Source organism: Hylaeus anthracinus, unplaced genomic scaffold, assembly GCF_026225885.1.
Source record: "Hylaeus anthracinus isolate JK02 unplaced genomic scaffold, UHH_iyHylAnth1.0_haploid 5, whole genome shotgun sequence".
NCBI classification, from domain to species: Eukaryota; Metazoa; Arthropoda; class Insecta; order Hymenoptera; family Colletidae; genus Hylaeus; species Hylaeus anthracinus.
Window position 1 is genome coordinate 5,006,097 of NW_026535322.1, and position 26,910 is coordinate 5,033,006.

General features: G+C 43.2%; 1 protein-coding gene across 2 annotated transcripts in view; it reads right to left on the reverse strand.

The window, feature by feature from the left end:
• Nucleotides 1-458: 458 nt before the first annotated feature.
• Nucleotides 459-26,910, reverse strand: part of LOC128895533 (homeobox protein dve-1) — a 45,556-nt gene continuing 19,104 nt past the window's right edge. Inside the window, exons 3-7 of one of the 2 annotated variants that reach the window (XM_054158212.1) lie at nucleotides 6,862-7,004; nucleotides 6,333-6,635; nucleotides 2,246-2,797; nucleotides 1,644-2,024; nucleotides 459-1,130 (exon numbers count right to left, since the gene is read on the reverse strand). In XM_054158212.1, coding sequence (XP_054014187.1) covers nucleotides 954-1,130; nucleotides 1,644-2,024; nucleotides 2,246-2,797; nucleotides 6,333-6,635; nucleotides 6,862-7,004 — 1,556 coding nt within the window. In that variant the 3' untranslated portion in view covers nucleotides 459-953. The remainder of the gene's footprint in view (nucleotides 1,131-1,643; nucleotides 2,025-2,245; nucleotides 2,798-6,332; nucleotides 6,636-6,861; nucleotides 7,005-26,910) is intronic. The other variant, XM_054158213.1, reaches the window with a different exon arrangement.

Genomic DNA, 26,910 nt, shown 5'->3' on the forward strand with positions numbered 1-26,910 from the left:
GACGCGAATGTATAGGGTGGTTATCGATACTGGGCTACGCTGTATGTATCGTTAGGGTGCAGATGGGAGTGTAGGGTAATTTTATGGGACCCCAGACAAACTGCAATTTTGGGGGGTCCTGTATTTAATGGAGGAGAGCAAATAAAACGTTCAAGTTGCAATTTGTTTTATTAAGGAATAGGAAACTTACAGAATTTATTTGAGAGATTAATTTAGAAATAAGACATTGATGTCTCCTTTTTTAGGAATGAAAAAGATTAACTAGTGTTCTTACAGAAAAAACCAAAAGTACTATTTTATTGTAAAGGTGTTGTATCTTCTCATACTTTGATATACGTAGATAATTAATATCGAAAGTGACGATTGTTAATGAGAGTATCGATAAATTAGGATATGCTTACCTTATATGCAATGAAAAATAATCTAAATCAGATTTACTTATTCAAAAAAAAAAAAAAAAAAAAAAAAAAAAAAAAAAAAAAAAAAAAAAAGAACAAACTGTATCAATTATATATAAAACGGAATAATTATTTTCAACTACTTCTCAGCTCTTCTAGGTAAAAATAGAATCACAAATTTGAAATAAATATTGTGAGTATGATAAATAAAAATGATTAGAAATTGTTTACAACACGAAAGCACGACAACATAAATCATATAGGAGGTAGGATCGAAGACACTTCATATCGTGACGTATAGTTTTTATTCGACGTTATTCTCATATGTACATTCATCAAGGTCCATAATAATTATATTAATCGTTATGCAATAATTACAATAAATCTGCAACCCGTCGTGCGTGGTTTACAAGTCAACGATATTAAGGAATAACAGGTCGATTAACGATGTTTACTTCTCCTCCTTCGTCCTCGTCTCGTGTTTGCGGTACATGGTCGTAATGCATTCTGGCTTCACGGTTGCTTCTAATTTACGTTACTTGAGGGAGCGGGAAGCTAGTCTGCGTGATACGGATGCGGTTGCGGCGATTCGCCCTCGAACAGGGCCATTTTCAGGCGCTTGCACTTGGCGCGACGGTTCTTGAACCAGAATTGCACGTTTTTCGGCTCCAAACGCGGGAACTTCTGTCGATACGGCATCCGGTTCAGCTCCTCTGTGTATTTCAGAATTAGCTGTGAATTAAGCAGACGGAGTCTTCTAAGCAACTTAATTTATGATACATTAATCATGATTGGAGGATGTTCATGCAGGGGAATAGATCAATAATAATGTAATGGAAGGACGAAGACGTAAAATCAATAGATTGAATAGATTTAATCTAGTTCTTTAAAAATCAATATTCTAGTAGCCGAGGTAAAAATGGATGGAAAATGATGACAAACATCGAACGTACTGCAATCGGAGATATTAAATAAATAAATTACAGCAAAGTATGAGAACACGGAAGATCTACACCCTTGACCAGGCCTCGATAAAAATAATTATTACGTCAACATAAAATTATGAACCTTCACCACTCCCATAATAGAAAGTCCCCCATTACTCGCTAACGAATTATTATCTATTATTACAATATATACTGTATCTTCTGGGTTATTTTCCATAGGAAATTGCTCGCACCGCCACCGACGTCAACGTTGGCAAATTAACGCGCCGATAGTTAAAAGTTCCAACGTTCAACTTACCGCGTGACTGGGATGAGTATTGTGGGTGAACCAAGCCTCGAGCCTCGGCACTTCCGTCACCGGATCGATGAATGTCCGGTTTCTCTTCCTCCTTTCATCTAGCATGCTGGTGGAGCAGCCAGCCGGTCCGCGTGGCGGCAAATAAGGTGACATGTACATAATCCCGTGGCCAAACATCGGACTGGGCACCAAAGAGAATCCTGGCGGCAGGGGGCCGGTGGGCCTGGCCTCCTCGTCCTCGGAGCCGGAGGATACTCTGGCGTCCTCCTGCTTCACCGAGGACGGCGTCGACGGTGGCGGTTGCTGATCTTCGGGTCTGGTCGTCAACGACAGTGGGCCGACTGGAGGGCTTCCTGGTGGGCAGGGAGATGGCGAGGTTGACTGGAATGTAAAAATGAGTACTTGAATTGTCAGGTTAAACTATTCATTATTTATTTATATTATTTGTAAGTGGTAAATTTGTCTGGAAGTCTATACTATAGGATAGTAGTATCAAGGCCCACCATCATAGGGTTGACCAGGTCACTAGGCATAGACGTCATATTTACTAGAGCAAGAAATTGTATGAACTTGTAGTCTTCATCAATGATTTCGAGACACACCTGATGTCTGGAGTCCTCTTCTTCGTCAGTGCAATCCTCGCTAACGACGCTGGCGCCTCTAGGGCTGAGTCCCGGGGGGCTGTAGCCATTTACACCCCTGTTCTCAGCCCTCTTCTGGGCAGCCCTGGCGTTTTTGAACCAGTAGACGACATTGTTCACGTCCAAAGGCTTCCTGCCTCGACGAGACTCCAGGGCATTCAACTCCGAGACGTAATGCTGTATCTGCTGGCGCGAAGGGTGCTGATTCTCGCCGAACCATCGTTGAAGACGCGGCAATTCTAGCTCAGGGTCGAAACTAGTCCTCATTCTAGTTTTGTGGGAGTATTGGAGCATCGCAGGGTGAGGGGGACCGATAGCGCTGCCTGCGGATTCTATGGTGCTCCCGCCGTCCGGCTGGGCGCTCTGCGTGTGATGATGATGATGGTGATTCGAGGAAGGCACGATTGGGTTCAGACCCAAACCCAACTGTTGCTGTTGCAGCCACGACTCGAAGTTCCGCTTGGTCTCCTCCGACAACTCGTTCCCACCTCTACATAGAGATAACAATGTCATCTGAAACGCAAACAATACATGGCGCTTGAATACCGAGAGGATCGTTCTCCAACGAGCTGCGGCGATTCGTCGTCCTTAAGGGGGTTAGGTCTGCACGTCCAAGGGGTGTCTTGTTCGTGAATGGAAAAATTAATTTAATGTTTATTTTAGAATTCTTTTCGGGGCACGATTAATAGGGGCCTAATTAGAATTTTTGAACAGGTGGCAAGGGGGTCAACAAAAATTGATTTTCTCATGGAAGTGATCGATGGTCGACGCTATCAGCTGGAACAAAAATGGAGAGAAGATTTTGTTAACGATAAACCCACCGACGTTTCAGTTCGTTGAATTTAGTGTAGAATTATTTCACTCGGGACTGAATTCTATATAATTAATTTCTTCTTTTTCAAGGAGACAAATTTAGTTCGTCTTTTTCAAGAAGACAATTTTTATTCTTCCTTCTCAAGGAGACAATATCAATTTTTATTTTGTAGAAATCAAATTTATTTTTTCTCATTCAAGAAGACAATTTCGCAAAGAAAAACTCGCCACTACACGAAATGTACGTATAATCTTCCTAATAATATCCCCGATTACCGATCTTCCATCATTCCTCTTAATCTCCAAATATTCTAATTCTTCCCGAATTCTCCAGCCATGAAGCAACCCGTAATCTGAATTCTCCTTAACAATTAAACGCGACAAACGAAGACGTTGCGACAGAAACGGCTCGTCTCCCGCAGGCATTAAGGCGTCAGATTACGGAAAAGTTTAGACTCGTAGGAAATAGTACGAGGTTTACGAGAAACGTGCGCGTTATCTGGACGATGATTTACAAGAACAAACATCACCGCCCGCGCGGGATCAAGCTGCTCGTCGCCACTTTAATAACGCGGTAATCCGTCGCGTATCCGTGGCACCTTGGTAGCGCCAGATACGACGCAGAACAATTGTTGATCCGGCCCAGGCCTGTCAACCGCTGAAAATTTTCTCATCCCGCGGTGAATTTTACAACCGGGCACTTAATCATTCAGCCAGCCGCCGCGAGACGGGAGACGCGGCTGACAGTTTATGCGAGATTTGAGAAATCGTTTGATAAATATGTATACATCGTTTCGAAAAGTACGACGAAAGAAAGAAACGGGCCATCCGGGCTTATCTGAACGACATCTCCCGCTTGTAATTCGAGGCCTGATTTACGCCCACGCATTATTGCCGGATGACGCAGTGGCATCAGCTGATCATCCGCGAGGGGTGGCAGTAAATCAATCGTCGTTGGCGAGAGCTGATCAAACATGCTCCAACGAATTCACGGTGTTGTCAACGACGTTCTAAACGCGGACTTTTCCGTAACGAGCAGAATCATTGGGGATTAGAGACTCGTTGGGGAGACAAGGCCGGGAAAACAGGAAGAAACTCTATCGAGGTTTTCAGAATATTACTAGGTCGTGTTTCGGGGATCCTTGAGAATTTGTTGACTCGGGTTGCTTTTGATACCTGTTCTCTTTTATGTTTGTGACGAGTACGGGCTTCTTTAAGCTATGCATGCCTATTAAGACACGTGAACGCTGATATGATCAGTGCAAGTAATAATGCAAGCGCGTACATATCTAGTTGGGTCATTTAGTTAGGATCATTTACGCAAATTTTGAGAATTTTTCGCCTCGCAGGAGTCTATCATTTTTACCCTCGAGTGCTGTAGCCTTCGATTGCAACTGCAGTACGTGTTTGGCGAACCCGAGGTACTCGAGCTCCTTGCGGGCCCATCGGGCCTTACAAGATTACTAGTATCTCTAGAGAGGGTGTCAGAAAAATAAAGTAATAAAAGAAAATAGAACGATAAAAGTACGAATATGTTTCGCGAAGAACAGTAACAAGGCACAGTTGTCCTAACTGAATTACACTGTAATACAATTACGCAATTAAATTAAAATGTCACAACCTTTCGCAGACAGAGCACCGTCAAAAAATAAACCGAGCATCCAATCCCACACGAGTCTACGATCTAACACGACACTAATGCTAACTTTCCTAGAATAAATCGTAACTCTCGACCCACCAAAGAAGAAAGGGCGCGAAGCTTGAGTCCGCCTGCCAACTAAAATCAGCTTGAGTCCGAAATGGCAAATCTTTTAATTTTCCACCAAAGCGCGTCAAACGGTACGATGGCAAATGGATCGCGTCCGATCATGTAAATTCGCCGGTACATCGTGAATCGGTTAGGTTCGGCTGCCACGAACCGGCATAGTCTTCGTCGAATGATCGACAGATTAAGTCGCACGTACACGAGCTGGCGGTTCTCTATCACAGCCGTTCGCCATTAGCCGACGGGCCGAAACTCGAGCAGGAAACGTCTGTCAGGGAAAATTGGTAATCATAGACCACCGCGAGCGGCATTAAAGTTCGGGGATGGGCAAGTATAGCAGGATCTTCAAAGAGAGTGCACTTAGATAATACCCGCCCCGCAGGGGGAGGGGTCGGGACGGTGGGAGGACAACCCCCCTTCAGCCCCCTCGTCGCCCTTCTCCTTCTTCCGATATCGAGGGGGCTTTTGATGAAGGCTGCGAATTTGGTTGAGTAAAGGGTAATCCTATCATACGCTATGAGATCTTCATTGCCGTCGAAAGGGCACGCCTGTGATGCCCTCGCATAGGAAATCGTACGATGCTGCTTTAAATCTTCGGCGAAACGAAACCCAAACGGATCTTCCTCGCGGATGATCTCGTTCTTGGCCAGGTGCGGCGAATAAAAATTTCCGTGGATCCATCGCAACGTTGGAATCTTTGTGGTTAGGGGGTAGTTTACGGTACCGGTTTCTCTAACTTCGTCTTTTCGCCAGGAACCTTGATAAAAGTCTCTTGAGGGATATTCATCTAACAGGGTTAAATTACCATTCTTTTTTTCGAACGTATCAAAAGTCTTTTCCAGCAAAATGCTCGTATATTTTAAGAATTGTCCCGAGATTCGCTGTATATTTTCTATTTCTTTGTTTACATTTGCCATGTAACGTTAGAAAAGAGGGGGAAAATGTCATCGCGGCGATTCGAAACCGAGAAAACATTTATTTAAGTCGAAGATCAGCGACTCGGGAGGAAGAGTCCACGAAAGATTACCACAGTGGTTTTCAAAGGAGGAACAAGCGCTGGCGGGAGGACTTCTTAATGAGATTAGGTGCCCCGACGACAAACACTCTCTGGTTAGATTTACATTTTATACATTTTTAAGCGATCTTACGGCGGCGGACTCCTCCTCGTTGCTTGATCCCGAATCGTCCTTAAACTTCTCCCTTTAACGTGGTTACTCGATCTTAATCTTCCTTTTAAATATCGATTCTTCGCCAATATCGAATCTACGCTCTGATCTCACTAAAAACTCAAGTCTCGATAACGCCAAGGGACGATCGAAGCCAAAGGAGTAATTGAATTATCGCTGAGCAGAAAAAAGTAATAAAATAATAATAAAAAAAAAAAAAAAAAAAACAAAACATGACAGGCCAAGTGGGTGGATTTGTAGATCCTGAGGTTAATTGCTCGACAAAAATATTAATGAAACTTACCTCGTCCAAGGGGCAACCAGCTGACACGAGGAGTGCATGACTGTGCAGTAACAGCAGTCTTAACAATTTATTTCTAACTTCGGCAGCTGGACTAGGCGGAGGTGGTCTCGATCTGTACACCTCGATCTTCAGGGTCGCCACTGACGTCAGTTCGGCCAGGATGTCGCCCACTGTCAATAGAGGACCTTCGGCGACCTTCTCCATTGGCAATGGTTTCCAGTTTCGTATGACGATGCTTCCTCTGGCGCTCGGTATCAGGTCGCTCGAATAGCCAAGACGTACCAGTGCTTCGCCCACTAATTCCTGCGAAGAGAAGCATTATTTGATTGGAAATATAGGTGATCTTTGTGGTCAGGATATTATTTGAATACTATTCGAGTAGTACAGTTATTCATTGATATCCAAATACCCAATTAACGCAATAGTATTTAACACAATTTTGTGGTTGCACCAACGTCTGTCATGTTACGTTAATAGACGAAATTCTTTGAAGATTCGCACGACTTGCACAGAAATAAAATATATTTACTTGGAAAGGCATGGCCACGGGGATGATAACATAGGAGTCCATTTCAACTTGGGGTCTCCGCCAATTCTCACGGGAGTTGCTCACATGACTCTCAACTATGTTGTGAATCGTTTCGACAACACAATGCACTGGGAGATTCTTTCCTGTAACAAAAGTATGCACGTACGTATTCATTTATCCTGTTATTCTCTTGTTAACAGTTTACAAAAATAAACTGAATATCATTCTTGATAATAATTAGAATTAAAACTGGATATCATTATTCGACTAAATCATTATTTGAATAATGTTTTACTCGACTAGTAACCAACGTTGGCCATGAATGAGATTTATGCGGAAACGTATATATTGTAACAGAGTCATACCCAAAATTTTATTTGAATAGCAGATAACAAATAAACGCGGTGAACAGTAGCTTATGCCATATCACATAAAGTCTTATCGATTGCACATTCATGCCTATATTCTAGGAAACAAGATACAAAATTTAATTCAAGCGGATTCAGATACGAGCGAGGGTAATAATTCATTCGTTACTTATCCAGCATCAAAAGTGCTATGAATAGATTGCAATAATGAAAAAAATGAACGACATTATATTTCTGTGTTACATTCTATGAAACTTTTATTATTTTTTTAATCCATTCACTGCCAACTACGAGAATAATGAATTATTAGAAAGGACGCACTTAACGAGTAAATAATTTCACCGTTCAGAAAACACTTTATTCGATTAAAATATCAAAACAGTCCCTACCACAGCAATCTATCCTAAAGTAACGCGACTTAGTCACTTCTATTTCGTTCTTCCTCTCAAGCACAGCCCGTCCGACCCAACGATAATCGTTTCGATCCCTCAAATCATTTATATTGTTCGATTCGACGTTCATAAAACGCGCCTAAAGCCGAAACGGATTCGCTGCGGGCGGTGTGTACCCTAAGACCACTCGAAGAATCAAGCTAGTTCCGGTTTTACACAATTCGACTGACAATAGGTGCGCGCTTTCGCGTTTCACGATCTGAATTCGAGGGTCCAGATGATTCGCGGGCCTGAAGATCGTCGAGAGAAGTCTAACTCTCGTGCTAAGCATATGCAGATCCACTCGTCTATCCCGAGACAATAAGAGCCGGGCGGTGGCACAATAGCTGCGATCCTTGTGTAACCCTGACTTAAGTCCCGGAGTCTATCCCACTCCAGGTCATAATCCCAGACTTCTGCGAAACCGAGGAAATGGAGAACGAGGTGGGAGACGGGACGAAAGAAGGGAGGAAAGGAAGGGTAAACTTGGTTTCGACGATTCCATTCCGGGGAACGGCGAAATACTTATTAGCGAAAAATCCTCCGCGTCTGGTAATCGAAGAAGAAACGCTATCTGCTTGTTCAAAGCTCTCTGTAAATCATGCGTTTTGTGTTTGCCCCCGTGGGACACGTGTCTTCGCGGCTTAACGATCGCTTCTGTGTCGGGAATCGTTGATACGAGAGACTTTCGGATCATGTGCAGACGATTGTGTTGCATATAAATACATTTTGGTGATATTGTTTCATCAAGTGTCTAGGTTCGCTTGCGTTTTTCACTCTGAATGCTGTCACTTGCTCGTTCTATTTTATTTATGTAAGAATAAGAAAATATATAAATTTGTCTTACTGAATGTTATCTTATCGCGTCACTGTTTAATCTGTCGTGTAGCGAACGTATTTCAATAGTAATTGAATATATTTGATCAATATTTGAATAGGCTTGAAATATAATTCGTTTTCATACAGAACTTCGAATACTCCGTGCTATTAACATCCATGATTTAGTCCGTGTCAAATAATCGCGAATAATTTCCTTTATTCGTCGTTGGCATGTCAAAACGATTTACGCGTTATAGCGTAAACTGTTAGAGGACGTTATCGATGCTCGGGTGATGCGAGGTGCTAAGTCTCCCGGCAAGATGACCAACAAAGGATTTACTGCCGGTGGCGCTATATTAGGTATTAATACCCTAAACTTCCATCTAATACGTTGGTCACCATAGGATCTGCCCCCAGGTTGCATAAGACAGGTCGTGCCTAGCGAGGCCGAAGGCTGACCAGTGGCCACCTTAATCCAGAGACGTATAGTTTTCATTAAGGTGCCCCGGGCCCTGGCGTCGTCTCTGTACCGGGATCAGCTGGTCCAAGGTAGGCTTTTACTCCGCAGATTTGGCCGCAGGAAACCGTATTATGCGGTCTGTTTATTAGCGACGTTCCTTGATGCGCAAAGATCCCTCGCCTAACCCTCCCGAGTACGCTCTGGTATTTCTTTCGGCACTGTTGAACGCTTTAAATCTATTTATTCCGTCGTTGTTGACCTTTAAGGAACCTTTAAAAATTAATCAGGAGGCCGAGCTTATTATTAAAAACGCGATACAATTTTTGGAGTCATGGAGACCACTTTATTTATTTATTTTATAGATCTGGTAGTCTAGCCAAATTATCATTACTATGGCGAATATTCGTTGAGAGATATAATTGATAGTTTATCTGGAGAACTTGCTGTTTTCATTAGAGATCGTGGAAATTAAATAGTGTTTGAAGAGATTTTGAGTAGTGAAGTGTTTGAATAGAGTTCAACTAATCAACTATTTGAATATATAACACTGTGGGGCAGTCAAATAATCGAATACTCTTCGGCTACAAAAACGTGAAAAGCATCTTGTACTTGGTGTAACGATACTTGCACGTCGTATAAAATGTATTAATATTCGTACATGTCGATCGTATCAACATTGCGGAACAGATGTATCGGTCCGTGAATGAAGATTATGAATTGCACCGTTAATGAACCGTCAGATGTGTTCCTCCTCCGACTTGGATACGTTAAAAAGAAGCAGGAGAAGAAAAGTGTCAACCACTCGTCCGCGAAATCTTTAATCTCCACAACCGCAAAGACATTTCTCATTTCTGGTGCAGGCCCTATCGGGTGGTCTGGTTATCTCCCCGTTTACGCTGCGAAGGAAGTACGACGGAAGCGTCAGGACGGTTCCTCTTTGACAGTTCTCGCTGCAAGATAAGATTCATCCTAAGGACAACCCTTGAAGAAGCGAAACCGAGGCTTCCGTTGATAGATTTCTTTCGTTCATGAGAACCGCTACGCTTTCGCGTCATTAAACCATCCACTGTATTTCTTTGCAGATGACGCGGGTAACAGTCGAATCATTCGGTATTCGACTAGTCTAGTAGTAGTTTAGTAGTCGAGTATTTCATTGATATTCAAACACTTGAATATTACTGCATTTCAGTATTCAAGGATTTGGATTTTATTATACTTTAGTACTCAAGTATTTGAATATTACTGTATTTCCTATCGCGACAAATATTATTCTGTAAAATTAATTCGACCACGATTATATTAAGCTGTCAGTTCCCTTTGAATGTACTTCGGACAGTTAACGAAGGCCCCACTCGATAAATTAACGGACTGGTTCCTGCACCCATTGCCAAGTTCAGCGGTGCAGATACAAGATAAAAAGTTGGAACATATTTTTCGACACGCCGTGATCACCCTCTTCGCGCTGTCGTGATAATGGGTTCTTTAGTCGCGCATGGGGTTGCCACAGAACGAGACGAAAAATCTTTACCGAACAATTCCGTTCCGCGTCTTCGACTTCTGTTCTCCAGCAGATGATACCATAATTAAATAGTTATTGGTGTACTACGTAGACAAACCAATACACCAATAAAACTTTGAGCAGAAATATAAATAAGTATGGACGGAAGTATCAGTGGAATTATAGTAGAAAGTAGAAAATACATAGGTAAATCAACAGAAATATAAATACGCGTGAACCTTCACAGGACGCTAGCAATTTGCGTCAGCTTTTATTGAATACGCAAAATTATTCGATTAGAATATTTCGTTATTTACGAGCGAAATTCATAAGCGTTTTGAAATTCTGCTTAATCCGAAATGATGCGCGGCAGCGTTGCGTGGATTAATATAATATTACACATCGGTACGGATTTTCCGCGAGCCCGAGCATGGCCGGCGCATGCTGGATCTCGGGGACAAGAATTTACACCTAATCTAACGTTCGACTTCCGGAAGAGGAACGCTATGCAGATAAGTCGCAGCACGACCGGGACTTTGATCCTAAGGTTTCCCCTTCGTCTTGGATTACCGAGTCACCAAGACGATTCCGCCTAATCTCGCGAAATCGAATCAAGCTATGCCCCGAAGCCTCGAGCCTAAAGAACGAGGCTGTTGGAATTCCTGTTTTTCCAAACTGCGTCCTTGGAATACAAATTCAACGATCACTGGAAGCTTTGCTTCTTCGCGGGTGAATTATTTCGTGGTTCTACTGACGAGTAGGAAGGAGACTACTTGAATATTTTGTAGGTATTAATAATATCGTGGTACTATTGGAATAGTCAAGTATTCAAATAATATCAGAGTAGCATCGTGATACTCAAATGTTCCAAGCATACGAATATTACCGAATAATACGTATATATTGCTCCAGTGACTAAACGGGCGATACGTTAAATAATTAAAACGTTATACCGATAAATGTACGAAAGGTCCCGTGACTGTGTTGGCGCGTGACGGAACTCGCGATCCCTGGAAGTCAGCAGCTCTTGGAAGTTAGCCTAAGCGCGTGCACCAGAAGGAAAGTGTGGGTGGTTTCGGTATCTGAGGCTGATCCGGCGGATGCCGGCCTTTACAGATAAACGGCCAACTCTTTCAAACTCTTTATCTGCTACAACCGACCTCCCTTTTCTCTCTCTTTTTCTCTCTTTCCTTCGACCGGTCTCCTCATCTTCCGCGTTGCGTTTTTATTTTCCGCTATCCCCATCAATTCATACGTTCAATATTATACGTCAGTACACGCTGGATGAAAAGTTCAGAAATTTTTCTTATACGATATCACAGTATTTTTGCTTATTACAAGAAATTTACCAGAATATTTAGAATCCACTTCAGTTGTTAATTAAGGACATAATTCTTCTATAATCCTCGCATGCAACTCTCATCATTTTCTTATTCCAACATCATTCTTCGCAATTCCTCGCAGTGAACAGTAAAATCTCTTCTTAAATAAAATTTCACAGCCTGTTCGACTAAGTGAAAGATATACATAACGCTTCGTCCGTGCCAAGCTTGTAAACGCGGGCGATTTTTACGAAATCCCTCGATCTAGCGCTGATTTATCGTTACAACGAACGTTTATCGTTAGCGATTCTTCATAAAGTTTGCGACACATGGTATTAGAAGTTCGTTTCCCATCGGTCGTGCTCCATTTGCGTGCAGGCAAAAACCGTGTCCGTGAGCTTGCGTGCGATTTAAGCTCTACGGCACCGCTAAGCTCGCGTTGGGGCGAAAGCACCAGATAAGACGTAATGAGATAACCTCGCAGCTAGTGTAGCTTATAAGATCACCAGCCACGCGACGAAACCTTCTAAATCTAAGTGTTAGCCGATTCTTAGAGACCGGATCACGCATCGTGCTGAACAACACATCTCAATACTGTCTGCGAAAAAAAAAAAAACGCACGAATCATTCTCGATTCTCAAGGCTGCACAGAATTGTTTTACTATAATTGTTTATTTAACAAAGGGTACATTCCTTGTATCAATTATGAACTTGCAGCGTCAGTTAACTATATAGAGCGAGCGAGAAATAGAAATATATCACGCACAGGATATTTTGTTATAAATGAAAATTTTCAGAGATGTTTTCATTATTTCAGTCCGAAGTTACAACATCCTAGAATATTCATCTGCAGAGCAATTTCAACAGAGCCAACAAAATTAATTTCCTAATATTCAAGAAATATTCTGTCCGCGTCTACATTTTCTAAAAATTGATACCCAAAGAGCCCAAGAAGTCCAGTTCTCTAAACTCGACGCTCGCAACAAGGTTGCCATTTCTGCTTCATCGAGCAAGGACAAATCGCGCGGAAGTAGCGATCCTTTCGTTTTTCGCCAGGCCACTCGAACGCCGGGAAACGCGTTTCACTCGATAGCAGTGAGTTCGTTCTCTCGAATCTCGAAGTATGTGCCGCTGTTAAATCGAGGCAAGGGTGAAAACTTGCCCTAAGACGCTTAGAGAGTAAGCTCTTATACAAGACGGAGAATAAGAGAAGGGCGTCGTTCTCTGGTACGCCCGTCCCTCTAGCCTTTAGCACGCGTACACATGCATACACACACGTGCGATAGAGGCGCACAGATATGAGCACACGTCGCCAAACGGGGAGTTTGTTTTCCAACACTTCCACACGGCTCCGCGGATTTTCATATCGCGTACCCGGGAGTTAAGTGACGTTTGTGTGCACGCATTGTGCCCCCGAAAGATTAAAATTACTTTGGGTAAACTGCGTCGAACGAGAGAAAAGGAAACGGTTAAGGTCCTCGCAAGATACCAGAAGGAGGCTGGTGGGAGAGGGGGTGGTGGACGTCTCGTAAATTTCTCAACTAAGGAGCTTAATTTGGATTTTCGGTAACGAGTTATTGTAAGCGGCAACTCATTCGAGGGGCGGGGGGCCAGGGGGCCGTGATTTAGGTGGCACCAAGGACAGGTTCCGGTCGTCTATTACCGGCAGGCGATGGATGGATTATTCGTTGGATCCTGGAAGAGTAACAACGACGAACTTCTTATCGTCCTTCTTATCTAACCAGTCACCTTGGTGCCTCCACGGCGGAACAGGAAACACGAGATTGGCGGCTCGTTTAAATTATAGTCAATGGCACCCTCGTAGGGGGTCTAGATTGATTTCAATTAGCGAATTCTGGTGGGTTCCGAAATGTAGATTTTGGAAATTTTCATAGTCGTCGTGGGCGAGGTTGTTATATTTTTGTGCGTTCAAACTGGCACTATTTCTATTTTTAAAAGTAAAACGTTAACGAAGTACTGTCAATTTTAGGATGATCCAATTTCTTAACCCCCGTTTAAGAGCTTTTCAGGTTCTCTGCGATGCTCCCACGACAGAGAATGAAATTTCGAGAAAACCAACCGACGCATCGACTCGGTTGTACACCCGAGGATCCTTTCCAACCGTTTACTTTACTTTTGTTATTTTTTTCGACGACATCCACGCAACGCGGAATGTCGAGGTCCTCTGCATATCCTCGGATCGTCTTTGATCTTACCTCGGCGCGCACGGGGGCTCTCATCGATTCCCTTAAATATTTCAGATCGTCCGAGCAAGTGGAATAGCTAAATCCAGAGTGTTCCACGGCCGGCAGAGGTTTAGGTTTTGCTGAAACCCTCGTGGATTAGGAGCGTCCGTGTTGCGCGTATATCCGTGTTTTAAGGACGCGTGCAGACCAGACCGCCCGTGTGCCGGCGCGTCCTGGCCTGTGTGTGTATCCTGATTTGTGCCGGTCTCTCTTGCGCGTGTATGCAAACCCTTATGGCTTAAGCTAAGGCTAAGGCCGAGGCTCTCCCGCGGGATTACTACGTCATTCTGCAGGACTCTCCGGTCGCCGGAAGGATCAGCTCTCTTCCTTCTGAGGATTTCGTGGAAGACTCCATCCTGTTTCTAAATCAGGTTGTCAGCCGCAGGGTGGATCATTTCGCGTTGTTTAGCGCACCTCCTCGACTCGCTGGAGTCTTTCGTAGTCGGTGATTAAACTCGGACGGCTGCTAAATCTAAGAAATCGCGCGTAGACTAGTAAGGATAGAGTATTAAATTATAATCAATAGAAGTCAGGTACAAGATAGGTAATGGTCTCTAGGGTGCCATGAAAGTTTATCCGACATAAATTGGGGTGTTTCATTTTCATACAACGATACCTTGAAGATCGAAATGAGAACGTATTCCTGCTGTTGCACATTGTGTTCGAGTAGAAAGCGATCGGAGTCAAACTTGTCGAAATTATCAATTTCGAGACTTCTAATTTGAAGTCGAAGACCTTATCATCCGTTCAGAAAATATATTAAAAATTCTAAACAGTTTCCTGTCGAACGGCGCGACACCTGAAGTCAGAGCTGTCTCGCAGCTTTCGTTGTGCTGCGTGGTGAGGGTTAATTGAAACACAACAGTCTCGTCGGTTCTTTTAAACAATGAAGGCGTTTTAGGCGACATTGTGCTAAGGCACGTAATCTTCGGGGGTTTCACGGGAAGTGACGCTGGTCGTAGCGAGCTAAGGTTGGCGAAGGGAGAGGGTGGAAGGAAGACACCAGCCACGAGCACGGGATCGACGATGGAAGGGTGAAGGCTGGGTAGGGTAAAAGGGGGAGGGTGAAAGGACTCCTTAGCGGAGATCTTAGGCAAATCCAGCGTGAAATCGCATCAGGACATCCCCCTTGCCAAAACCACCACTTACTCGTACCATCCACGCTTGGTATCCGTCGTATCTGCCTAGGAAACTTCTTATTGCTGCACCTTTTCTAACTAGACGCTCCCGAGGAATGCCTCGTACGAGACAAATCAACGAGAAGCCATCTGAAATTATTGGACGATGTAGTGTAAGTTATCGAGGTAGAATTCTTGTGGTAATTCGCTGTTTTATATAAACAGGAACGTAGGTTAAAAGGTCTTGTCAGACATTTCGTCTTCTAAATGTCGTAACGTGTATTCTATTTTTTTATATGTTATAGATTTATGCATTTTTTTATGCATACCAAAAAATTTCGAATACACACGGTATTCTGCGCACATGCTTTTCGTACTCCATTCAATCGTCGTTATCTCGGTTAATAATCGCCGCGCAAAACGAGCACAGCGGTTCACCTCGATCTTTAATCGTCACGGTGGCGCGTTAAAGATGACTTTTGACGACTTGACGGCCGCGAGTCGACAATTATTCAAAGCTCCCGAGCGCGCACTATCTCCAGCCGGTCTCTTTCCTCGTTTTCCCTTTCGTTTTCTCGCCCAGGGTGCCGCTGTCGGGCCGGCGCGGCTCTGTTAATCAAAACACGGAGAGAAAAGACATTAAACGCCGCGGCGAGAGAGTCGTATCTCGCCGCGAAATAAAGTTCTAGTCGAACCAGGGAAGATAAGGCTCCCCCTTGGCGCTGCTCTCTTTCTTGCACTCTTATGGGATCGTTGTCTAAACGCACTCTATTATTACAATACATTCAAGCCGGGTCGCGTGCGATTTCTTCTCCCACGGAAGATTACGTCGGATCCTATGAAACGGGAAAATGTTTCTTGGCCTCAGATAAACCTTAACGGATCGAGGGTTTAATGCACCGGCTTACCGCACGAAAATATCATTTCCTATGGGAGCTGTCTGAATGATTTCGCGTGGACACGTAGAAGCTGGCTTCTGGTTCCTCTGGAAAGATAATTTGATGGCTAGCATAACCTTCTGAATTTTTCTGAGCTAGAATATTCAATTTAAATTTAGTTTATTTAATAAATTATTCTCTAGTACGACTGATGTACGGTTACGTACATCATTCATTTGCAATTACTGGTACGTCCTGTCTACGGTGTATCGTATTAGTAGCACGCACTAAGATTAAGATTATACGTAGATAGAATACATTAAGATCTCTGTAGATCATGTAATTGCTGATATGGTTCATTTAACACGATACGCAATGTGTTTGATTGAAGCCATTGTATTAAGTCCGCGTTGGTTGACTTGACAAATCCCCAGAGTTGCATTCCATACATCTGAACCGGTTCTAGGTTGTTTTTGTATGGGGGCAATTTGTTCTCAATTGACAGTTCTGATTAACGACCCAGTAGCTACGACATTTTTCTGAACTTTACTTTCATCTGGCGTCTTTTATGTTGCAGGTGATGTCTCCGAGTTACCCTCCTGATGTTTGAGCCGATACAACAGTGCTCTGTTGCAACATTTAATACGGCAAGTTATCCGTTTAATTGAAAACTTTGTATTTTGCCACACCATCCTGAAATCTTCATTCATCTCGATTTACGTCAATATTGCGTATAAATACATTTTTGTTACACAATTCCATCGAAACAAAACGCTCGGATCTTCGAATGTCTTCTACGTGTCCACATATAAAGTAACTAATATTGACATAAACCGAGGTGGCAGTATTAACACTCCCAAATGATTTTTTCCCAACCTTCCCAACCAAGTAATGAATTTAAAGCGGAACAAGCAGTGTCACCGGTCGTTCCCGTTCTCCCCCAATCTTCTACAGCAGCGATGATCGCGAAAGGGGTTCTTGGCGCCCGTTGAACGGAAGGTGTGCGGCCAGGAGCGTTTCGAGGCATGCAAAAAACAGAGTCAGGTCGGTCATCGACGTTTCGGGTAAGCCGCGCTCTCGTATGCATCGTCTTCGACGCGGGGCAGGAACTCGAACTAGATCTCTGCGTGAATACATCCAGGTGAATACATAATGTGTAATCCTCGGGGTATGCGGACTCGGCGTCTTAAGCTAATCTTGTTAGGCGTTCTAAGCCTTCGGCTGACCCCGCGGAGCGGGCTTTTAATCCCTTAACACGGCTACGCGCACGAAGATTTTGCATAAGAAAGAAATAGGATTGCCCTGCCCCTGTTCGAAGGTGACGGAGCCATTTTCCGTCTTCTTTCGCATCGGTGGTGCCTTCTTTCGATGGCGAATCGACGTCCACCGCGAGAGGTGAGAAAGGCTCGATTTGAAACGAAACGGTTCGCCGCGTTCATTGGGTCACGTGATTCGATCTGATTTCGTAGTTCGGCGCCGTTTAAACCGTTGGTGAGAGATGGTACGCACAGTTTCAGGCTTTTTTTTGATGCTGTGAGAACGTAAAGGGTGGGAAATTGGTGATTTTGATTGTGGAAGAAGTTAGGAGTAATTGTTTAAGTGTGATTATTGTTGAGATTGGCTGTCTGTGATATTTGAATAACGATATTCAAATAAAAATAATCGAGTAATGAGGTTGAAATAGTTAGATTCGTATGGTAATATTCGAACAACGAATAGTGTCTACTATTCGAGTAGTGATATTCGAACGATATTCGACCACTTCCATATTCAAACTTTATTCCAGCCACCCGAATACTCGCGAAGCACTCTCTTATTAAATTACTCGAATAATAAATAATTGTAGTATTCTCAAGCCCTACATTCGACTCGTGGAAGTCGTTGTGACATCGGCACGGATTGCATGCAAAGCATTATTCGCTCGTTCGTGTGCATCGCGACGCGGAGCAAGACCAGTTAACAAAATCCTATTAAAAATACATACAGTTGAAAGTCATCGACGGTGCAGCGAGCGGAGCTCTCGACGCCGTCTTACATCTATATTTATAAGAGTCTTAGAACATTAAGGCTTTGGTCGCGGCTATTATGAATGTACAATGAAGCGTCGCGACTCCGCCTCGGGATAATTAAAAAGGGAGCGAATTCGAGAATTCGGCTTCTCCTGCCAGGAAGCTTCCTTTACGTTCCGCCTAATCTGCTTTAGACTGGCCTTAAATGCTCTAAGAAGGCTTCCGCGGAGACCATTCCTTAGCCAAATTTTGCCTTTTCACGGAGATACCTATCAGGGACTCGTTCTCTGTTACCTTTGATTACAGGTTTCAACCGTCGCTCTTTTATACTTATCGGTAGTCGTTTGACGAAACTGTTATACCATTTACACAATTAATTAATATATACCATTATATACGACCCACGAATTTTTAGAAAACTGTACATGTATATTGCATCAGCATTATAAGTTATAAAAAATGGTACAAAGCCATCTACCTATCTTAAGCACCATAATACAGTGGGATTTGCCTGACGAATCTAACATACTTAGCTTCATTATCTTCCCAAAATCCTCAAATAGACTGTTAACTATACAAAATTGAATTCCTCGTTCACAAAAAATCTCCTGAAACCACGCCAACCTTTCAATTCCCACAGTAACGCTTCCTAAGTCATCGATCTTCGAGAAAGCATCGATAAAATCGATCTCCCTTGTTTACCACCGAACTGTACCGGTCCTGTTGCACAACAGTGCCCGATAAACTTTTCGGATGATCCGTGCCGAAAACGCAGCTTTACCTAGGCTCGCCTAACCCAATAGACATCCGAGAATAAACATTTGAACCGTGATTACCGCGAGAGGACCAGGGGGGGGGGGACACCCGTCGATGACATCACCTGCCCCTGTTGCGAGCCTGAAAGAGGAGAAAGATAAATCGAAAACGGGATGCAGAGGCGTGGATTTTCGCAGAGGCTAACGTGGGGGCAAGCGCACACAAACGCGCACCGACCGATACAAACCCGAGAGACGTAGCACCGAGATACGATGGAGCGAGAAGGAGCGAAGGCGAGGGGGATCGGTGTATACCTACACGCATCACGGTACACACCGGAGTTAATGCCACTCACACACCGTTCCCACCTTCGGGGATTATCCTACGGGGATATTTTTGATCGTGCAATAATCCCTAATACGATTTACACAGCTCGTGCTCGCTGGGACGCACATATTATTCGCTGACGCCCATAGCCATTCGCGAGTCCGCACCTTACCGCGACTTATGTGTCTGGAAGGACTTTTACGAACGATACCGTGGCTAATTGCGTCGTGCTATTGTCGATCGAGGCCCCAGAGGAAAGGAATTTGTTAATAATGAGGAATGTTTTTTCATGGGTTTTCGAGCGCCATGGCTGAGCCTATGGATTACGTTACTTCTGATCTAGAAAAGGCCAGGAAGGATTACTCAGACAGGACGTGTGCGATTCGCTGTAAATCTGGTGAAAAATTTAATTCTTTTAGAGGCATTGTTAATAATTTAAAAAAAGAAAAATTAGAAATACCTCACGACTAAATTGATAGAGTCTCAGTGATAGTAGAGAGAATCGGTAACTCTAGCTGGGGATCGAGAGGAGAAATCATCGCGAAAATTGGCAACTCTTGGATCGAAGATCTGCTCGGAGGCATCGATTAAAACATAGCGGCTAATCGTACGAGCGAACGCGAAGAAGCCGAGCGGCACTCAACAGTTGTTAGCCGCTCGGATAAAGATAAGTGTCGACCCTTCTTCTTCTGCGTCTCCTTCGTCTTGTTCCTCTTCTCGGGCCGAAGATTAAGCCGGCAGCCGTGGCCGGTGACCCGTGAAGATAACTTGGCCACTATATTCCCAAAGCCGTCGATCGGTTCGTCGTCCATGCGCTCCTCGTAAGCCGCGAGTTTTTTATCAACCCCCTTCGCGCTTCCATCGCCTGGCTTTGGGATTTCCGATGCGCCGTTCGTTGCACTTTCCTTGCCTGCACAACCGATGAATCGCTCGCTAGATAACCGCATTCGTCAACAACGACTTTTCATTTTTTTTCTTTCCTAGTGAAATTAAATCGTTGCCCCCGTGCAAGTCCTTTGTAACGTGTAGGCAAGTGTTCGTTGGGGATATTCAGAGAGTACTCGTTGCGCGGAGAGCGAATGCTTGGATTCTTTCATTTTGGAAATATTAATTTCGTAAACAGTAGAAGAAGCAAGTGTTTAATGTATGAATGATTGAAAATTGAGAATATAGTGTACCGTTCTCTTTAGATTTTTTTTTTTTCTTGATCGTTTTAGGGAAAATGTAAATCTCAAAGGGGACTAACGATACGGAGACATATTATATTCAAAATTTTATTATCGAAACAAAGAAGAATTTTTAAATAGCTCTGGCAAATATACCACGAATCATTGAAAATTCACTACGTATGCAGAGTATTGTTTCCAGCCTCGTCGATGATCCGCAGATATAATGAATATTAAGAGTGACAATGATCATGAATACAAGAGAAATTTTCGTTATCGAATTCGCGATCTTTTGTTCCCTATAAATCCTGCAGCACTGTGAATTGGGATTAGATTAAAACCATCGTTTCGTTACTGGGTTACGGATTATACTTTGCCGGCGCAGTTTATTACGAAGTTACGAGGTAATATATAATACTTCGCAGCGCGTAAATCGCCTCCTTCTATTGAACGTAACCAATAAACAGAAAATGTAAACAGCTACGATAATTTCATCGCGTGCCGATTATCCGTTTCGGGCCACGCAGGTAACTAACCATGTATCCTTTTTTAATTAAAACATTCTCCCGTAACGGTATAATCATTAATCATGTAATAATGAAAAATGTAAGAATTTTGTACCCATAGTTCGTAACATCAGATATAATACAACAATACTGAATATTTTAAAAATGCTATTTTCCTGCAAATTGCAGGAAATTTTATTGCATTTCATTTAACTAATTCAGAATCGAGTTCACTCAGTTTTATGTTAAGAAAATCAAGATATGAACGAAAATTATCCAGAAACATCTCTGGTATTTAATTTCTTGAATATATCAGATTTCCTTAGTACGAACGAACCGACCACGAATTTATTCCCGACATCGCTCAATTTTCGTCAACCTGATTCATCGCTCCTTATTATTTTCCAACGGGGGCAGCGAAAGAAAAAAAAAAAAAGAAGAGAGTTCTTAGTATCACGAGATTATCCGAGGTGACCCCGGTACGACTCGCGCTTGTTATAATGGACACTTGAAGTACGGTGTGCGGACGTACCTGGTTTATTTTTTACACGAATGTCCATGATTATTTTGCAACGCACACAGGCTCGCGAACGGGCACGGATAGCGGAGCCTGCACACAGCATCACGGAAGTGCGCTTTTAATCCTTGAGCTAAAAATCAATAGCGTGGCCCCTCGATGGCTAAAACCTCCCCCGGGATAAGCTCGCGCTGGGACCGTAGTTAAATAAATCCTGGATCAAAGGATAAGTCCTACCTCCGCTCTCTTTTTTTTATACACACGCTTTTTCCTCCCTTCCGCGCGCACCCCCCCCGCCCCCCCCCCTCCGACCATTCTGCGCCACGGATTATTTCCAAGATCGTAAATTATGAATCTTAACCAGGTCGACCTAGGGAAATTATTTCCATTCCCCTAGCCCTGTTTCCTCGTTCGTCGTGGCAACGCCAGGCTAAGCAGGAAGATCGAGATTTGTGGCGATCCCCCTATTCGACCAAGTTAAGATCGTGTTCCTACTTCTTTCTCGCTTCCACCGTGTTGCTCGCATCTGCGATTCTTCGACCCTCCACGCAACCCCGCACCCCTTTATATCGCCGTCTTCTTGCCGTTTCCCTTGGTGTTTTCTCTCTTTCTCTCTCTCTTTTTTTCTCTCTATTTTTCGTTCGTCGGAAACGCACGAACGGCCGTGCGCGCTTCGTTTGTTCGGGCATGTCGTAGGACGAAGCCTTAATCTCAGATTATTTCGTCCTGCTTCGAGGATCGGAGATTAATTCGAGGAAGAGTCGACTTATTTGCGAGCGATGGCTTGCGTTAAAGAAGAGGAAACTCTCTTTGGGGATTTCAATTTTAATTGGGTGATCGATGTAATAGTTTTTGGTGAAGTGTCGTGGCCAAGTTCCAAAGTCTCTCAGAATATTAACCGGATCTTTTGATATTAATTACAGCTGGGAATTATTCAGTACATTTAGCAGAATTACTATTTTTTAGTATCTATTTTAGTTAAAATGTCTGACTGGGTACACTTTCGTAGTGTCTCGTTCTATTTAGAACGTCTGACCAGGTCCTGTCTAATTTTACTTAAAATGTCCGAACGTGTACTCTATTTATTCTAATATCTTACTGTACTTTTTGTCTACAGACATACCTGTTTTATTCAAAATGTCTGACTAGGTACACATTCACAGTGCCTCATTCTACTTAAAATTTAATTCCACCATTCCTAGTATCCTTTACGATCCGTTTCCTTTTGTAAAATCCTTTGAAGTAGCATGCTACAAATTCACCAATTTATCAAAATGTTACGACACAGCAGAACTTGTACCGTTCGTATTTTGTTGCTAAGTAGCCAACACGATGAAAAGGAAGAATACATTGCACGACGTCAGAAAATTGAATAATACAATTTCCTTTCATCCTACGGTGGCTTCCCTCAAAAGGAATTTAAATGTATGAGGGAAAATGAAGCAACGGGTATCAGGACTCGTCACAGGCTTTCAAGGATAAGCGAATCCTTAAGTCAGCAGGAAACTATAAAAGAAACCGAAAAGCTGCGGACGGCAGGTTGCTGGGATGTCCTGTTTCGGTTGAAATCAAAGGGCTTTCTATACCAGGGTTCTATACGCAGGAGCTGCGATATCGTCCTACGTCGCTGGACGAAGGACGCGGGAGAGCCGCAGGATCACGCTGATCCTAGATTTAGACGGAGTGTAAGGGGTTTTATTATCAGGAGCCTATGAGAGTTACAGAAATCGTCGATCCTATCTCCTATGGTTATTTAGACGATTATCCTTGCTCGATTCTACGCAGGACTTTTTAGGACTCCATTAACCATGTGCGAATTAAACAAGTTTTTCACTTATTTTGCATTCAGTCATTCTTTTATCGTGAAAAATGGGGATGAATGCATCACATTCATCGACGTGGATCATTAAACACGGACCTCACATAATGCAAGAAACGTGGGATTCATCATTCATTCATACAAATTCCAAAATATATATTATGAAATGTAATACTTTATGAATGTTATATAATACAAAATTAAATAAAAGTCTCAGAATATTCCTCGTTTGTTTCCAAGCAATTCCATCGAGGCATGGTTTCGCGTATTTATCTAGGTTTACCAGGAGCCGCGTCACCAGGACCTGCGCCAACGTCTGAGCAAGGATCTGTACTGGTCCTCGTGTGTTCTGCGATCCTGGCAGCCTCTTCTACGTACATCCCCTCTGAATCACCATCGACTCCATGCACGGACACGCATCCCTACACGAGTCGAAGGTTGCACGCGCCGTTCGTCGTCGCGTTTGTGGTGGATGACGTCGTTCTTGTTGGATTTCCCGCCTTATCGCATGGGAATGTAGGTAAGGCAACCGTGTGACCTCTCTATCCCAGGAGAGTAGGATCATCGGGGAGGATCGGCAAGGAACCACCAGCTTCTGCCAAAGATCCTCGAAAGTCTGAAGGTCATTCACAAGCGACTCATACACCGTGGAGGTCTGCTGGAGGTTTTCCCGCAGGACTCGACGATCATCTTTCTGAAGAAATGGACAGGTAAGACGGTCGACTAAACTTTTGGATAGACCTGCTTGGAAAGACCACTCAATTGAAAGTAGAAGTTGATTTAGATCATTGTGGTTGTGGAAGACTCTCTTAGAACAAAGTAAAGATTGTAAATACATCTGACCTGAGAGATCTAGATTTCAGAAGAAAAATTAAGATGGTAAATTCTCGAGAATATTTAAAGACAGCTTGAGACCAGGCCGAGTGAAACAAATCAATATTGGAAACGTTCCACCAAAAAAAAAATGAGACTTTGCGTAATGATTCCAACTGTCTCCGTTAATCATAGATTAAATAATCCCTTGGATTATGCAATCTTAACGTTTTGCTTGCTAAAGACGCTTCGAGGATTAGTCAGTCCAAGTCTCAAATGACGGGATTATACGTATAATCCGGAGGATTATTTAGAGTGGGATTAGGCGTATGTGGGAAACTAGTATTTCGTTTAATATCAGTGCGTGCTGTCGTGTGTTTCACTAAAAGATACGTAATAAACTGGTTCCTGAGTATCTTCTCGATATGAAATAATTATTTCATAAAAGTCACCGAGACAGACACTCCCAATCACATTTAAAAAACATTCATGTGCAAGCAATTAGGTGAACGACAAACTCACTGGAGAAATCCAAATATCCGATCGAGTACAGTTTTCACTGTCTTATTCTACTTAAGGTGTTCGGTGAGGTACATAGTGTATTATTCTACTTAAAATATCTAATCAATCACGCCTTTAGCGTCTCATTCCAGTCAAAGTGTTCAACTAGACACGATTATATTTTACTAAGATTGTCTGACCAGGTACGTTCTTTCAGTGTCTTATTCTACTTACAATTTCCATTTGTATCGCCATTCGTACGATCCTTTGCGATTCATCCCGCGAGTGCGAAAAGGACAGAGGAGGAGGACGCGAAAGCGGAATGGCATGTAGAGAAGGGAGGGAAGGGGAGGGGAGGGGGGGAGCAGTGGATCGTAAAGCGACGGACAAAGACAGAACAACGCAGTATTGAAACTGGAGAGAGGGAGAGAGAGATTATAGGGTGCGTAGCGAAGCACGTGCGTAAGGACGACGCGAGCCAGCGATCCTGCTATCCTGGTCGTCAGGGTTCTACAAAAGCCCTTATTTGGGTCACGAGCCATTTCCAGGATACAGGACACGCGTCCTAGGACACCTACCCGTCACTCCTACAACCCCGTCCGCAAAAATAAGGCGGCAGGTATCGAACAAAGGACCTCATTTACATATTTTTCGACCACGCTGGTGTTCGCCGCTCGGACACCTCGAACGGTGAATTCGCGGGTAAGGACGCGATACTTTCTGGCGTTGCGTGAGCGCCTAATACAGGAGACGTCTAGTAGGCCTACAAATTATTAGACTTGAGATCGATACCGGCACTTGGGAGCGCGCCTGTGCATCCAAAGCGGCTCAATTGGGCCACTTCCGAGTCGAATCGATAACTTTTGTAACTCTACACGGGGACTATTAACGATATTGAAATATGTTGCAGTTTATGTTAAATTAGAGAGTTTGTTCGGGTTCCTAATCGTTTAAAAAGTACGAGTCATCGAAGTTCACAGTTTTTATCATTTTCTACGCAACCCTGGCTGTAGTTACGAATTTTTAATTTCGGAACTATTGAAGGTAGAAACTTCTTGTTTTTTTTTTTTTTTGGTTTACATTGCCTTAATTGTTAATCCCATAGACTTTGAATTTTTTCGTCGCGTAAACGAAGAGTGCTGGAAATTATTTGGGGCTTAATGTATGTAACTGAATTGACAAATATTTTCCTGTTGTGATCGTGGTGAACGATCGAACATAGTAGATAATTTTATAATTTAATGTATTGGTCTATGGCGAATAACACGGAGAATAGAGCATCTAATAAAATATCTCCAGCTGAGACCTGAATACTACCTTCGTCGATGTTTGTCAATCGGGTAGCCCAAGGTATTCCAGGAGTTTGGGAAGGGAAAAAAAGGGTAGGGAATGACCCTTGAGCATTAGGATCGCAGAACAAGGGTCGCAGGACGACCCGCGTTCCAAGACAACAGTAGATGTGGAAATTCGCGAGGATCAGACATTCGCGCGACTAGCGAGACCTACTTTTGCCTCTCCTGCGAGCCTGATGTCCGTGTCCGCTCCTTATCCCAATTCTCCCATTGAAGATTACCAGAATCCCCGTAAAATCCATCGACGGACAGGGTCGTTTCGCCATTTCCTAGGGAACCCTGCCTGCCACCCGTTCAAACACGAAACCTTAAATCCCCACCCCTCTAACCATTTGTCAATTTTTGCAGACGTCGGATGCAACAGGCTGGGGAAACGATCCTGCGAGGATACGCGCCAAGAAGGACCACCACGTGACCGTATCCTGGAGCGTGTTCTGCGATCCTGACACGAGAAACGCGCCGCAACAATTTGTCGACAAGTTTCCGGAACACGGGCAAACTCCGAATAAAATATTTCAACGGAGTGCGAGTATGTTTCCTCGAAAATCGATAAACATCGTGGAGTCGGGTAAAATGATCCTGATTAGGTCCAAATCGTATGTTTCGATATGTATCATTTTCTGGTGAAATACGTTTCTGATGATATATTCAGAATTATGTGTAGTAACGTTGTAATTGAATTATTATGCATAATTTTGTAATTGAAATTATTGTGTGTTATCTAGTATTGTCCAGAATTTTACAAACGCATTTCTTGTATCATTGCTCGATTTATTTTACTTAATTTAATGAATATTACACCGCATTGTACAGACACATTTTTTTTATATCACTTTAGGTATTTCATTTGGAGCTTGATCAGACCGTTTCGATTAAGTCCGAGAGATTTTCTAAAGCACATTCGTTCTTTGTTTCAAATGGCACAAATAGAAATTGTCGTTTAATCTTTCCAAGGTCGGTCAACTTTTTACGCGTCGTTTATTACTATGTATTTAAGATTACGCATTTCGATGATAAATCTGTGGATCGCGCGGATTTATCATCGTGGCACGACTGCGAGGTTTTAGACTCTCTAATCCCGAGATTCGTTTCAGGGACAAAATGGCGGGATTATACAAACCCCAGATCATTTAATCCAGGATT